Source organism: Mustela nivalis, assembly GCF_964662115.1.
Source record: "Mustela nivalis genome assembly, chromosome: 13".
NCBI classification, from domain to species: domain Eukaryota; kingdom Metazoa; phylum Chordata; class Mammalia; order Carnivora; family Mustelidae; genus Mustela; species Mustela nivalis.
Genome location: NC_139032.1, coordinates 70,499,852 through 70,515,040, shown reverse-complemented (window position 1 = coordinate 70,515,040; position 15,189 = coordinate 70,499,852). Strand labels below are relative to the sequence as shown.

The 15,189-nt window shown below is 40.5% G+C and overlaps 1 protein-coding gene across 3 annotated transcripts in view; it reads left to right on the top strand.

Moving 5' to 3' along the window:
* TMEM245 (transmembrane protein 245) overlaps window positions 1-15,189 on the top strand; it is a gene marked incomplete at its 3' end in the record, with an annotated part of 97,494 nt that overhangs the window by 73,364 nt on the left and 8,941 nt on the right. For 2 of the 3 annotated variants that reach the window (XM_082696872.1, XM_082696871.1), the window contains 3 exons: window positions 3,785-3,885; window positions 5,192-5,366; window positions 7,622-7,816. In XM_082696872.1, coding sequence (XP_082552998.1) covers window positions 3,785-3,885; window positions 5,192-5,366; window positions 7,622-7,816 — 471 coding nt within the window. Of the gene's footprint in view, window positions 1-3,784; window positions 3,886-5,191; window positions 5,367-7,621; window positions 7,821-15,189 lie in introns of those variants that run through there. The other variant, XM_082696873.1, reaches the window with a different exon arrangement.

Here is a 15,189-nt window from a genome sequence, read left to right as displayed (position 1 = left end):
TCTTTTTATAAATTGTTTTTATTGAGATGAAATTCACCATTGTAATCGTTTTAAAGTGTACAGTTCAGTGGTTTTAATATATTCACAATTTGTACCTCCATCACCACTGTCTTATATCAGAGTCACCTTCTTCTTATAAGGACTTCTGTGATTACATGGGGCCTCACCAGTAATCTAGGATAATCCTCCTAATCTCATAGTGCTTAGCTTAATCCCATCTGCAAAGTCCCATTTGCCATCCCATCTGCAAAGTCCCATTTGCCATGTAGGGTAACACATTCCCAGGGCCTGGGCATTAGGATGTGGATACTTTTGTGGGGCTGTTATTCAGCCTGCCACAGAGGTCCTTAGCAAACGATAGTGTTTCTTGAACTGACCTTCTCAATTTGGACACTAAGCTTTTGTGCTACAACTTTCTAGAGTCTTCATCAGAATCCTCTGAGCATCAATGAAATATACTGTTCTTAGGAAATGTAAGTACAATAGCTCTGGTAATAACTACTGTTTATTGGGTACCCAGCATGCACTGGGTCAGTTAGGAGACTTTTGGATGCATTGCCATTTAATTTTTCTTGAGGTTGAGTTGCTATTTCTGCCAGTACTCACCCTTATAAGACCAGAAGTATGAAATTTAGCCTTTCCCCTTGAAGAGATGTGGTATAATAGAGCAGGCAATGACTTCTGACTGATCATCCACGGACTCTACACTTTCTTTGAATTGAAGAGATCAGAGGAATTGCGAGTGTTTCTTACAGAATTAAAACATATCACATGACCCAGCATTTCCATTTCTAGGTACATAAACTGGAAAGCAGTGAAAGCGTATGTCCATGCAAAGACCTGTGCTCGAATGTTCAGAGCAACATTATTCACAGTAGCCCCCAACCGGAAATAGCCCAAATGGCCATCAGCTGGTGATTGGATAAACCAGTTGTGGCATATCCAAATAATGGAATACTACTCAGCAATTAATGAGAAACAGGCTGCTGATGGTAATGTGAGCGAGTCTCAAAATACGGGCGTAGGTCGAAGAAACAAATACAGAAGCTGTATGATGATGTGAACGTCCTCGACACTACCGAACTGTCCAGTTAAAAATGGTTAAATGGCAAATTTCTTAGTATGTATGTTTTACCACTTTTTTTTTTTTTTTAACTACATAATGTATGGTTCTTCTGTTCATATGAAATTCTGGAAAAGGCAAAACCTTAGTGACAGAGAGCATACCCAGTAGGTGTCAGAGATCAGGGTTCAGGGAGGGGTAGACTATTCCAGGGCATGAGGGAACGTTTTCAGGTGACAGAGATGTTCTACATCTTGGCTATCACGGTGGTTCTGCAGCTGTATATGTTTGCCAAAACCTATTGAATCAATACACCTAAAGGTGAGTTTTATACTGTTTATAAATTATAGTTCAGTAAAGCCAATAAAAAGGAGGAAAAAATGGCTAGGAATCTGATGGAGTTAAAAAAAACGTTCTGTCTCCTGGTTAATTATTAGGGGATTTGTCTTTCTGTTTTATAGAAAGCTTGTGTATCAGGTCATAAACAGTACGACTGAGGGGAGTACATCACCTTTGCATCCCTCATTGGGTTACATGAACACGTTCAGTAACTGCAAACAGTATCTAATACATTTAGGGTTCAGAGAATTACTTGAAAGTTGCCTTAATGAGAACGTTATCAACAGTCAGTATTCCCAGAGGCAGAGGAAGGAAGACTATGTGCTGTTTCTACCACGGGTCCTTTCTGGGTTGAGTTTTGCCTACTTGCCACCCAAAGGAGTGATTCAGTTGAGATATTTCGTTGCATCTTTGATACTAACTTCGTTTTGGTATAAAAATTTTTAAACAACAGGTTGGTAAAACCTTTTGAATAACATCAGGTTGGTGAAAACATCTATATCTTTTATCATTGAGGTCCCCACTTCTGGTTAAATTCTGTAGCTTCTTAAAATTTTTATTTTATTTTTTATTTTTTTAAGGATTTTGTTTATTTGAGAGAGAGAGAGAAGGGACAGCGAGAGAGCATGAGCGGGGAGAAGAGGGAGAAGCAGGATCCCTGAGAGCAGGAAGCCCGATGTGGGACTTCAGGACCCTGAGATCATGACCTGAGCCGAAGGCAGATGGTTAACCCACTGAGCCACCCAGGGCCCCCTGTACTACTTCTTCTTCTTCTTCTTCTTTTTTTTTTTTAAAAGACCTTATTCCTATTAATCTCCCTGGGGTATTTGACCTTAATATCATCTCCTCTTTCTCAAAAGCTTCTTTCTCTTTTGGTCTCTGAGAATACTACACTCTAGTGATTGTCTCCCAACTGCAGGTATGATTTCATTATCTCTTTGGCTCATGTATCTCTGTCCTTAGGTTCCCCGTGGGAACACAGCCCATTGCCCCATTTTCTGTGGGCTTGTCCCTGAGGGTATCTTATCCTTTCCTGTGATTAATCTCTTCTGTCACATCTCAAAGCTCTTGTCCCAAGTTCTCCATCAACTTTGTCTTTCGCTTCCAGCTACTTCCAGGGTATTTTCACTGTCCTTATTTCTTACCATTGCCCAAACTAAACATATTCCTTTTTCTTCCACGTCCTCTCATTCAGGGCTTTTCCGTGCCCTTAAAACACTGCTCTTCTTTCCCCCTCACGTTGAAAACCTGGAGCTGGGCTACTTTTCCTTCTCCCTTATCTCCTCTGTTCATTCGCTCTTCTGGTATTTTCTGTTTCCTCCGGGTTCTCTCCCTTCCTTTCAGCCTTTTTGATACCACTTTAATCTGCGTCTTTATTGTCCGAGGTCACGTGGCAGCTCTCCATTCTTGAGTGCAAGCTGCTGGTCAGCATGACAAAAGAGGTTTGACAGTTTGGGGAGCCCTTTGTCACTAAGGCCATGTGTCAGGATTCTAGTAAATGACCGAATCTCTAGGTTCTGGACCTTGACTTTGCTCTTACGGTCTATCTCTTGGGATGCTTTGGAAAAGCTCAATATTTCCTTTTATGTGTCCAGTGTCCCCTTTGCTGCCACAGCCTGTAATTTTTTAATGACAGCTTTTCCTTCTCTCTTGAGTATATGCCCATGCTTCCCCTGTGCCCCGCAGAATCCTGCATTTCCTTTGGGATAACTTTGCTGCTTTTGTGCTCTCTCTAAGCAGTTCCTAATTTCTCCTCCTGACCAAGAGTGCCTTAATATTCCAACTGAAAACCAAAGCTGAAGCAGCTGACATTGCAAGTTTTCATGTACTTCATTCCTGTTAATTACCAACTACGTGCATCTGTTTTTATCCCTTTTGTTATTTTCCTCTCTGATTTTACTTGGGAGGTAGTGAAGACTTTTTTTTTCCCCCCATAAATTCTCATCCAATGACCTGCATTTTCTGATAGCATTTGTAAAAGTTTCTTGGCAGGCTTGGGTGTAGAGTTGAAAGAACGTGGGAAAATTTTGTTAATAAGAGAAGACCCACGAAGTACAAGTTATATTATCCTGCACTTGTTCTTCCGAAAGGGGAGGGCTGGCCACAGCCTATATTTCTCAAAATTTAACTGTGTTCTCAGAAATAAGATAGTCATGCCTAATTTTTTTTCCATTTATTTTGGCGGTGAAAGATGTGCTTTGTAAGGGGAAAGTTGATGAATTACCTCAGTGAATAGGCTGTTTTAAGGCGTTATATTTCAGATATTTTTTTCACCAGAGAAATTTAGTAAACATGAAGTCAGAGGCCAGGACATACTGATTTTTCTAATCACAATATGGTGCTGTGTTTATTTACTTTCCCTTTTATCTTTGGTCATTCTAGAGGGGTGTTTGATGCTTCCCTCAAAATGGCTGGCTTCTATGGACTGTACACATGGCTGACTCATACCATATTTGGCATCAATATTGTCTTCATACCATCAGGTAACAATAGAATCAAAACTTCCATTGTCCTCTGTTTAAGGAAAAGCCATTTTCTGTACATGGGGAAATGCCATCTTCCTCAAGCTTAAAATACTAAATTTTGAGATCTAATCTAGTCTAGAATAGGAGCAGAAGTATGACTTGTAATGTGTATTGATGCTGTTATTCCCAGGAGCTGGAGTGATCCCAGCACTTAGAAAGCAGTGAGAAGTCTTTATTAAATGAGTGAATGTGCTAGCACTTAGCACAACACCTAGTACATACTTGGCACTCAGTGAATGTGTGAATTGAACTGATTGGCAGGGAGCAATGAGTTGGCCAAATAGCTTTGTACCATGAAGGATACTGTCCCTCAGACAAGACGAATGTATCCGGCACATAAGCTGTCTCCATACCCCTTAGGATCTGTTCTGATAATACCCTCATTCTGTCAGCACCAGGGTGGTTCAGAGCCACCCTTTACTTTTTCCCCTACATTATCTCTGCTCCTCTCCTTCCACTTTGCCTTCTGTTAGTACTGTGGCTGCTTGTCTTCCCAAATATATCTGCCTTCCACATTTACCCTCTACCACCATTTCTTCCCCTTTTGTCCACACTCCTTTTCTTCTTTACATTTCCAAATTCATTCTTAATCTTTCCTACTTCACTGCCTCTAAGCCCCCCTGTGACGTGCAAGCAGCCTGAGAGCACATGGTGGTTGTTTCATAACGACCTTGTGAGGCGGGCACATCAGGGGGATTCCTGTTGTAGAGATGAGAAACCAGACGTTTGCCAAGATCACATATCTGGCTAGTGGTAGGACCAGAGCTAGAATCCACAGCTGCCTGATGTAAGGTCTTTCATCCAGGGTTTTGTTTTTATTTTTGGTTAAATTACATTTTATTTTTGTTAGAAAGAAACAAGATGAAGAATATACATTCATCCCTGGGGTTGAGAAACTAATTTCTAATTTGGCTTTGGACTCAGTACAAATTTTGACCAGTGCTTTACTGTAGTATTGTAGGACTGTATATTAACTAACCATTGATTCAAAATAACAACTGTGGGACATTATAGAGTTTTGTTGCTTACGAGATTGATGAAGTAGACACATATTTTTCAGCATCAGCTTTTGAGATAGATATCAAACCTTAATTTAACTAGCAAATTCAGTTAAATGGGGCATTATCATGCACTTGAAATTCGAGTTTGTATTTGTTTAACTTGTTTTGGTGTAATTGTTTAAGTAGGAGGAGCTAGTACTTAGGTTCTGCTGTTTTGTTATCATTTTAATGGTGATGTCAAGTTGCTTTTCTTTTAATCTTAGCATTAGCAGCAATCCTAGGAGCAGTGCCATTTCTGGGGACATACTGGGCAGCAGTACCTGCAGTTCTAGACCTGTGGCTTACACAAGGCTTAGGGTGCAAAGCCATCTTACTGTTGGTTTTTCATCTCTTGCCAACATACTTTGTAGATACTGCCATCTATTCGGATATATCAGGGTAAGTATCCACAGAACTTCTCAAGTTGCTGGTGAGTCATATCCAGGGATTTATGTGGCCTTGTTAAAGAAGGGTTGTTTTGTTTTGTTTTCCCTTTTGGGGACGGGAAAAGGGACAGACAGTAGGATTTTTCAGTGAGGTAGTCCCTATGATCCCACTGATACAATCAGATTTTAATGTAATATAGTTAATACTGTTTGCGATTTTGTTGTCTAAGTATTTACAATACTTAGACATATATTGAGACCCTGTTAACACAAAATTGTGGATAATATTCTGTTTTAATGATATTTTAAGTTAGGAAAGAAATATTATTAGATGTACATAAAACGTTTTAAGTACAGTAATGAGTGAGTGGTTATTTTTAGAACTTCTTTGCTTTTGGAGAGAAACACTAAGTTGTAGGTCTGAGATTTTCCATGTGAAACCAAATCTCATAAAGTTAGTAATGTCCAATAAGCAAAGCTCTTGTTACTTAAGATATTTAGTATGGTTCTAGGATGGGTACAGGTTAAATTTAAGACAGAATCCAAGCTTTGGCCATGTAATACAATAAATAAATACCTGTTTTTATAGATTTTGGTATCTCTTAGAAATTGCATTGAGTAAATCAAGCCAATTCTTACTTGGTCACATATCCAGATTCACATTACTTATTAGAATCTAGGATATAACCAGATGCTGAGTTTTCATCAGTTTACTCAAATTCAGAATATGCCTACTGAAACTGTCATAATAGTTAATATATTAAATTTTTTTAAGTAAAACTCACCATCACAGTAAGTTTAGACAAGAGCTCAGTTCATAGAAAGTGTCCCCTTAAGTTAACTGAAAATTTACAGGGACAAATGATATCCCACCTTGTTTTCTCTCTAGTAAGTTGAAGTAGAAAATGAATGATATATAACTACTCTGAAGCCCCAAATTTCCAGAACAATAAGAAATAAGCAACTCCATGCACAAGCCTTAGGGAAATTGTTATGTCTAAAACTTGAGAGAGAAATTTAAAGACAAAAGGAGCACATCAGGACATGGTTAATTGGTGCTTAACAGTTGAAATTTACATAGAGTAGTTATATGACTTTATCATTAAATGTTCTCATTTGTCTAAACTTTAAATTTTTTATTAATGTTTCTAGCTAGAATTTAAGATTTATGTGATTTTATCTTAATAATAAAATACTACCTTGTTTAACCAGCATTAGGAAACGAAAGATTTCGTGTCAATTGTTAGATTTTTTTAATAAATGAAGACTTTATTTACAAGCTTCCATACTTTCTTTTTTTAAGCTTTAAGCATTTTTGGTAGAAATTTTTAAAAGTGTATTATTTAGGGAAAAAGCTTACTTACATAGCATAATACCTATGTGGAATACTGCCCTAAATTGATTTTTTTTGAGGGGAATGAAGATGGGTTATGAATATAAGGTATTGGTTTCCTAAAGGCTGCCTCACCTTAAATCTACTTATTGAACTGTAACATAGTACAGAACATTATTCCAGAGTTATTTACCCCTCAGTAAATTGTTCCAATTACCTGTGTTTGAAAACTAGAACTAGAACATACCTTCTTTCCCAGTCCCTCTTACGTTAGTGGTCATTTGTTACTGTTATCCCTGTGCCCAGCGGCTGTAACTCTTACTGTATTCGGGTTACGTCAGTGATCCTGTGATAAGCTGGAGGGCAATTACGACTCTCCTCTGAGATAGAAATCTCGGGCTTTGTGAAGGATAGTTTCCTCAGGATGCCCTTTATCATTACCCTTGTTTAAAAACTATTTAAGGATATTGCCACAAGTCTAACCTATCAATAACTTGAATACTATTGTAGTGCCTTATAAAAAGCATAATTATTTGAATTACACACTAAATTGTGCCCCTTTAATTATTCTCAGTGGAAGTAAACTGAACATGTGACTTACGTAACCAGTCCTCAGCCAAGACTAACCTAGGTCAGGCAGGCATGAAACGGGTGTAGGATATCTGTTTACAGTTGGACTTCACTCCCTCCGTTGCTGGACCTAATAAAAAGGCAGATGTTGTATGTGTTACATAGGTACATAGATGTGTCACATCTCAATGTTAGTACAACCAATGTTCAGTTATCTGCACAGAGATAATCTAAAGAAAACTGGTCATGCAGTCAAAGGCCTGGTGTGTTAGGAATGAACACTGTGCTAGAGATGTGTTTCAGATTTACTCCAAGGCTTACGTTTATGAAAAGCCATGAGCTAATCTGTATGCTCTTTCTTCCAGAGGTGGGCATCCTTACTTGACAGGCTTGGCAGTGGCTGGCGGGGCGTACTACTTAGGCCTGGAAGGAGCAATCATTGGGCCCATACTTCTCTGCATACTCGTGGTCGCTTCCAATATCTATAGTGCCATGCTAGTGAGTCCCACGAATTCAGTGCCCACGCCAAACCAGACCCCGTGGCCTGCCCAGACTCAGCGGTGAGTTAAAGCAGAACACCATGAATTGTGTGTGTGAAATTGAACTGTTTCATGGTTTATTTTTTTACGTGAATGGTGTGTCAGGATATAGGTATTTCAGTGCACGGTCTCCTTTGAAGATTATAGAAGACTCCAAGTAAACAGAAACCATTCGTTTGTAGACATTTGGGTTTCAGATACCAGGAACATTTAAAAACTAAATTGGGACAGATTGTTCATGTCATGAAAGACCAAAAATAAGTAAAACATTAAAAAAAAAAACCACACACTTGGGGACATGGTGTACCAGATTAAAGGTGGAGTCTGGAAGTAGGACAATCAAATGCAATGCAGGAATGAGTGGGTGGTCCTGGATTAAGTGTGGGGAGAATTTATGGAACAGTTGGAGAAATCTGAATATGGTTATGTATTAAATAGTATTTTTATATCAGTGTTAAGTTTCCTAGCATGATACTGAAAACCTTGGTTGTATAGCAGAATATTCTTTAGAGGTAAGGTGTCAAGATGTCTGCAACGTATTTTCAAATAGTTGAGCCAAAACTGATAGAGAAGCGTGACTAATAGCAACATACTAACAATTGGTGAATCTAGATAAATGACATATGGTTGTTAATTGTACAAGTCTTTCGGTTTTTTGGTAAGTTTATACTTTTTCAAAATAAGAAGTTGGGGAAAAATTTTTGAGTATACCAGTATTGAGTTATAACTTGTTGTTTTGCAAGTACAGACATATAGTTCATAATTGCTGTCAGCTGTTGGTCACCAACAGTTCATAAAATAAATTATAGTGTAATATGAATTATAAGTAAAAATTTTCTCTGATTGTGTCAAAATTTTATAGAGCTTTTTATTGAGGTTTATCTTCCATGGGGCTGAGATGCACATCTTAAATATACAACTGGATGGGTTTTTTCAATGCATATACCCATGCAAGCATCACCTTATTAAGATATAGAGTGTTTCCATTTCTCTAGAAGGCTTCCCCATACACCTTCTCAGTCAGACCCTTCTCTGCTAATAATCTGCCTATCTTTGAACTTTGCTTAATAGGAATCTTGTATATTAACTACTCCTGAGTCAGGTCTCTTCTGCTCAACATTGTGTCTGTGGCCTCCAGCCACACTGTTGCATGTACCAGTCATCCTTTTTTTGTGCTGCCTAGTATTCCAGCGCATGAGGATAACCACAGTGATGATGGACATTTGTGTACTTGCCAGTTTTTGTTTTTGTTTTTTAAGATTTTATTATTTGCGCGCGTGCGAGAGAGGGCGCGCCTAAGCAGAGGCCAGGGCAGAGAGGGAAGCCAACTTACCACTGAGCAGGGGGTCTGATGCAGGACTTGATCCCAGTGGGATCATGACCCACGCCAGAGGCCAATGCTTAACAGACTGAGCCACCTGGGCGCCCCCTACTGGCCAGTTTCTTGTAGTACATGTCTTCTGGTGGACAGGAGTACTTAAAAGAGTGTATGCCAAGAAGTGGAATGGCTGGGTATACATCAGGTTTAACTTCAGTGGAAACTACTTGTTAAACAAAATTTATGTTAACAACAGAAAGGTAATATGGACTGTTAAGAATGAAAAAGTAAGAAGTCTGAGAATAAAGAATTTCTTTTTTTTTTTTTTAAAGATTTTATTTATTTATTTGACAGAGAAAGATCACAATTAGGCAGAGAGGCAGGCAGAGAGAGAGAGAGAGAGAGGGAAGCAGGCTCCCTGCCGAGCAGAGAGCCCGATGCGGGACTCGATCCCAGGACCCTGAGATCATGACCCGAGCCGAAGGCAGCGGCCTAACCCACTGAGCCACCCAGGCGCCCGAGAATAAAGAATTTCAACTTTTCAGAGACTATACTACATTGTCCTTATTAGTATCCACTGGAAAACTGTTTTTCCTCCCGTTGGGTCTTCTAGTGTGACCAAGAAGTCATTAACGAGTTGATTCTGAAAATATATTTACTGAGACTATTTTATGTTTTTCTTTAAAATTCGTTAGAAACATGGTTCCGCTTATTTTGTGTAAGTGTTGTGCTTTGTGAAGAAAGACATGGCTCTTTAACTCTGAAAGGTAAAATATAGTTTCCGAGTTAGACTCAGTTGATTCTGAGACTCAGTTGGTTCAAGGGCCATTTTAGCTAATGAAAGGCACTTAACTTGATGGCAGGGAAAAATCTATTTCCTTAAAAGGAATAAAAGGAGAAGCACTTAGGTAGTTTCAACAAAAGCTTCACCATTTCGAAGGTGGTGACCCTATGATTTCTGCCTTTGCCTCTTAGAGGCAAGTATGCGGGTACCTGAGAAACCAGTGAACAGTTACTTGAAAGCAGTAAAGAGCACTTGCTAACTGGGTACCCTATTCTTTGGGGATCCATACAAGAAAGCAAAAGAAAATTGGCTTTTATAGACTTCATCTTTTTTTTTCCTTAAAAGTTATGTAAGCATGTAGTTCTAAGAGTCAAAAATTTCTACAAAACTTACTGTGAAAGCTATCCTTTGTTTTCCCCTTGTCTCTCCTTTTCTGCTCTGAGAGGAACCACTTTTTAAAAAGTTTTTAAGTTTTTTTTTTTTTTTTTTTTTTTTTTTTTGAGAGAGAGGGCATGAGGGGGGCGAGGAACAGAGGGAGAAGCAGACTCCCTGCTGAGTGTGGAGCCTGACACGGCATTGATCCCAAGATCCTGGGATCATGACCTGAGCCAAGGGCAGATGCTTAACCAATGGAGCCACCCAGGTGTCCCTGAAAGGAACCACTTTTTGATTCTAATTTCATTTTTACCTCCATTTCTTGAAATAGCATGTTTATTTCTTGATTTTTTTAATGTATATGCATTATCTATTTACTTCCCAGTTGGAAGGTGAGAAATTAGCTCTTTTACTACCCACCTCCCACTGTTTTTTTATTTTCTTAAAATTTTTTGAAGATTTTTATTTATTTGACACAGAGAGAGAGAGAGAAAGCATACAAGCAGGGGGAGCTGCAGGCAGAGGGAGAGGGAGAAACAGGCTCTCCATGGAGCCGGAGCCCGATGCGGGACTCGATCCTAGGACCCCAGGATCATGACCTGAGCCGAAGGCAGACACTTAACCAACTGAGCCACCCATGCGTCCCTCCACCTGCCAGTATTAAACTGTGATATTGGTTAGATTACTGGCACTTAAATTATTATGACTCTGTAAATTATATTTCTATTTGAGCCTTCTTGTATATTCTATCTGTATTTCCTTACTTTATACAACTTTTTTACTTTCCTTTGAGTTATAAAGATGCTGTGATATGTTGGTTTTGTTTTGCGAGTCCTTGTATTTAGCCTTAAGCTGTGTACCAGGTGTTCACATCTCCTCCTGCTCAGTATGCCGGGCTGTATCAGGTGTACTACACGGTCTGTCTTCCTGCTGAAGTCTCTTCTGGAGTCTTCTGATCTGCTTCAGCGGACACTGGCTGCCCTTTTGCCTGCTGTTCAGCTGTCATTTCCTCAGCTCTCCCCTGTGTTGGAATTCTCACTTCCTTTATCATTCCCCAAATCATTTTCTTTCTCGATTTATTTCCTTTTTGTTGGGGCACAACCTCCTATAGATTTTTGGGAAAGAATGCATGGGGAGTAAATTTTGGGGGGATGATGCATATCTGAAGAGGCTTTTCCTAAAGTCGTACTTAATCATTAGCTTTCCTGGGTAGATCAATTTTTTTTAAGATTTTATTTATTTATTAGAGCGAGAGATTGCACAAGCACATGAGCAGGAGAAGGGACAGAGGGAGAGGCAGACTCCCTCCTGAGCAAGGACTCCATCCCAGAACCCCGGGATCATTACCTGATCTACCGAAGGCAGATGCTTATTGACTGAGCCACTCAGGTGCCCCGGGTGGAGGATTTTTTTTTTTTTAAGATTTTTATTTATTTATTAGACAGACAGAGATCACAAATAGGCAGAGAGGCAGGCAGAGAGAGAGGAAGGGAAGTGGGCTTTCCCCTGAGCAGAGAGCCCGACTTGGGGCTCCATCCCAGGACTCTGGGACCACACCCGAGCTGAAGGCAGAGGCTTTAACCCACTGAGCCACCCAGGTGCTCCCCGGGTGGAGAATTTTATGTTCAAAAATTTTTGCCTTTAGACTTTCTTTATTTCTTCATTGTCTTCTGTCTTCTGTGCTTGTTAAATGTCTGAAGCCGTTCTGATTCCCAACTCTTTGTAATTTAATTGTTTGAAAACTTATAGGATCTTCTTTGTTTTCCTTTTTTTGTTGTTCCAAAGGGTATTTGATAAGACCTTTAAAACTGGAAGCTTATGTTCTGCAGTTCTAAAATTTTTCTTGTATTATTTCATTTATGATTTCCTTCTCATCCTTTTAGAAACTTAGCTTGATGTTGAGTTTCATACATGGGTAATCTCGTTTTCTTATCTCTAAAGTTTTTCCATTTCTGACTTTTTGCCTCCATTTTCTGGGTGACTTCTTCAACTTTATTTTCCAAATCCTCCACACAGATTTCCCTTTTTATCACTTTTTTTTTTCCCAGTCTGGTTGATCAAGGTGTTATTTATATAAATAAAATCTACCTTTAAAAAAATAAAATCTACCTTTTAGCATTTAGGTAGTTACTAGTTTTCAGTGATGTATAACAAATTACCACTGACTTAATGGCTTTAAAGCAACATGCATTTGGGGCACCTAGGTGGCTCAGTGGGTTAAAGCCTCTGCCTTTGGCTCAGGTTGTGATCCCAGGGTCCTGGCATCGAGCTCCGCATCAGGTTTTCTGCTCAGCCGGGAGCCTGCTTCCCCCCTCTCTCTGCCTGCCTCTCTGTCTACTTGTGGTCTCTGTCTGTCACATAAATAAATAAAATCTTAAAAAAACAAACAAACATGCATTTATTCTATCCAAGTTTCTGTGGGCCGGGAGTCCGGGCATAGTTTAGTTGGAACTTCTGCTTAGGGTCTGACCAGACTGCAGCCAGGGTGTCAGCTGGAGCTGGGGTTTCCTCTGAGGGTTGGGTTCTAAGCCTGCCTTTGATTGGCAGGATTCTGGCCTACAGTAGTGGAACTGAGGCTGGCAGCTCCTGGAGGTGGTCCCCTCCATAGGCAGTTTAGTACCATGGATGTCGGCTTCTGCAAGGCCAGCTGGAGAGCTGATTTCTGACTTCTGGCCAGGGGGAGGCAGGCAAGGATGTTGGACTGCTTTTTAAGTAGACTTCAAAGCAGCCCTTCTGCATTGAGCCCCAGCCTTACCCACTTCCAGAGTTCGCTGTCACCAGTTCCTGAGCCCTCATGGCGATTTCGCCGAAGGAATCAAATGGTTTCCTGGCATTTTCCACACTGGCCTAGGATCAGCTTTTTTAGGGTATGCTGGGTCAGAGCAATTGTCCCATCTGCCTTCCACCTTCTAGAAGTTTATGGCTCTTACCTCTTACATTCTCCCTGCCGTCCTTTTCAAGTAAGTTAATGCCTTCAAAAAAATACTTTCACTGGCGTTTCAGTGGGGTTTTGAGAGAGCCTGAAGGAAGCACGTGTTCAGTAGCTCATCCTTCCGTGAGAAGTCTAAACAAAGACAACCTCGGTGACATTTATAGGATGAATTTCTGTGATAACACTTCACTTGTGTTATTTTATTTGATCTGTCCAGTGTTTGCATGCAGGTTAGGAACTGGAGGTTTCCATGTTTTATAGATGAGGGATCAAAGCTTAGAGAGGCTCCCTTGCCCCTGTATAGCCACACAGCTAACAAGCAGGAGAGCCGGTACGATTCAACTAATGATCTTTCTTTCCCTTTTTGAGCTATCCCCTTCCCTTCCACAATTGCAGACGTTCTCCTGTAACACTCAGGGAATGTTCGGCTCCGCTTCCATGGGCCAGTCCGTGGTCATCCTTACTACTCCCCCACCCTTGTTCCCCGTCCTCACCAAGTGCTGTCCATTTTGCCTCAGCTCTCTTCCTCTGAATCTCCACAGTGTCCCGCCCCCAGTGTGAGCTGGGTCTAGCTGCCACATTTCTCACCTTGGCTGCTGTGGTCATCTTAGTCTTCTAACTAGTCTCCCACCCTCCGCTTATTCAGTTCTCTTGTCCCTTCTCTGCACTGCCGCTGACATGTTCTCTTCAAAATGCAAGCATATCTGATCGTGATGCCGGCTTTCCAAAAACGGCTTCCCCTTGGCTTTAGGAGGAAGATCAAAATATTTGACGTGGTTGGCAAGACTCTACATGATCTAATCCTGAAACATTTCCTCTGTCTGAGCTGCTCCCGTATGGGCTTTTGCTTGGCCTCAGACACACCGGGCTTGTTGCAGTGTGATAGCCGAAGGTACGTGGTTGCATTTCAGGAGGCACCTGTACCTTGTGTCTGCAGGTGCAGGCACTGGTAGCTACAAGTACACATTTGCAAGACTGTTGCTATGAACTACTGTCTTCAGGAAAAAATGAAGGACCCCCTTCTCTGATTACCACTGTTGATGGTGTTATGTGCAGTATTTGATGGGGGTGATTGTGATGGACACAGCACAGCATAAGGCTCCCAACTATTTTGGCCTTGATTCAGTAGCTCAAGTGTATCACTTCCTCTGTTCTCTTTCAATGCTGGGGTTGTCTGGGAGGTTGAGGAAGGGCAGAGACTCTCTTCCAGTCATGTATCTTTCTTGACTTTTGGACAGGATATATTCAGACTTGATTTGATGTACTTAATTTTACTCATCCCAAAAATGGAGCAGCAGTCTCTGAATATTAAAAGTCAGCAAAACCTGCAAGAAGCAAGTAGCAGCATATCCTAGGAACTCCTCCAGGAATGTTCTGTGCATTAAGGTTCTCCCCTGCCCTCTGTCACATCTCGACATCTCGACAGTGCCGAGAGTGACAACTGGAATGTGGTCCTTTAGAAACTCTGCTTGATCTTTCACTCGCAGGAGTTATCAGGAGTTCACTTCTGTTTTTAAGAAGCACTCTTTTAACCAGACTTTGAATATGTTTTATAATTTAATACCCAAAGTTAAACCAAAAGTGAGTGTTTTGTTACAAAAGAAATTGTTTAGTAATTAACTTAAGGTTTTGGCATTCAGCTTTATAGAGCAAGGAGTTGTTTTTCTTCTTTGTTTTTGCAAAATGAGATAGGAAGGTGTTCTCCAACACACCTCACCACTGCTGCAGGCCTTAACATTAACCTTCAGAATTTCAGCTGGAGTACACTCCGCACCATGCCAGTGGACTGATGAGGGAGGAGTGGGAGCTGGCGGTAGAAGTTTAAGTTGCCCGTCAGACTTCAAGCCTGCTTTCTGTCTACATGTGCAGACTCCCTCTCTTTTTCTCTCTCTCTGCTGTCTGCCTGCCTTGTGTTTTATTTTCTAGCCATATTGAACTTGTTTTAGTTCCCTGAAGTCATTGTCATTTTTGCACATGTTTTCCCT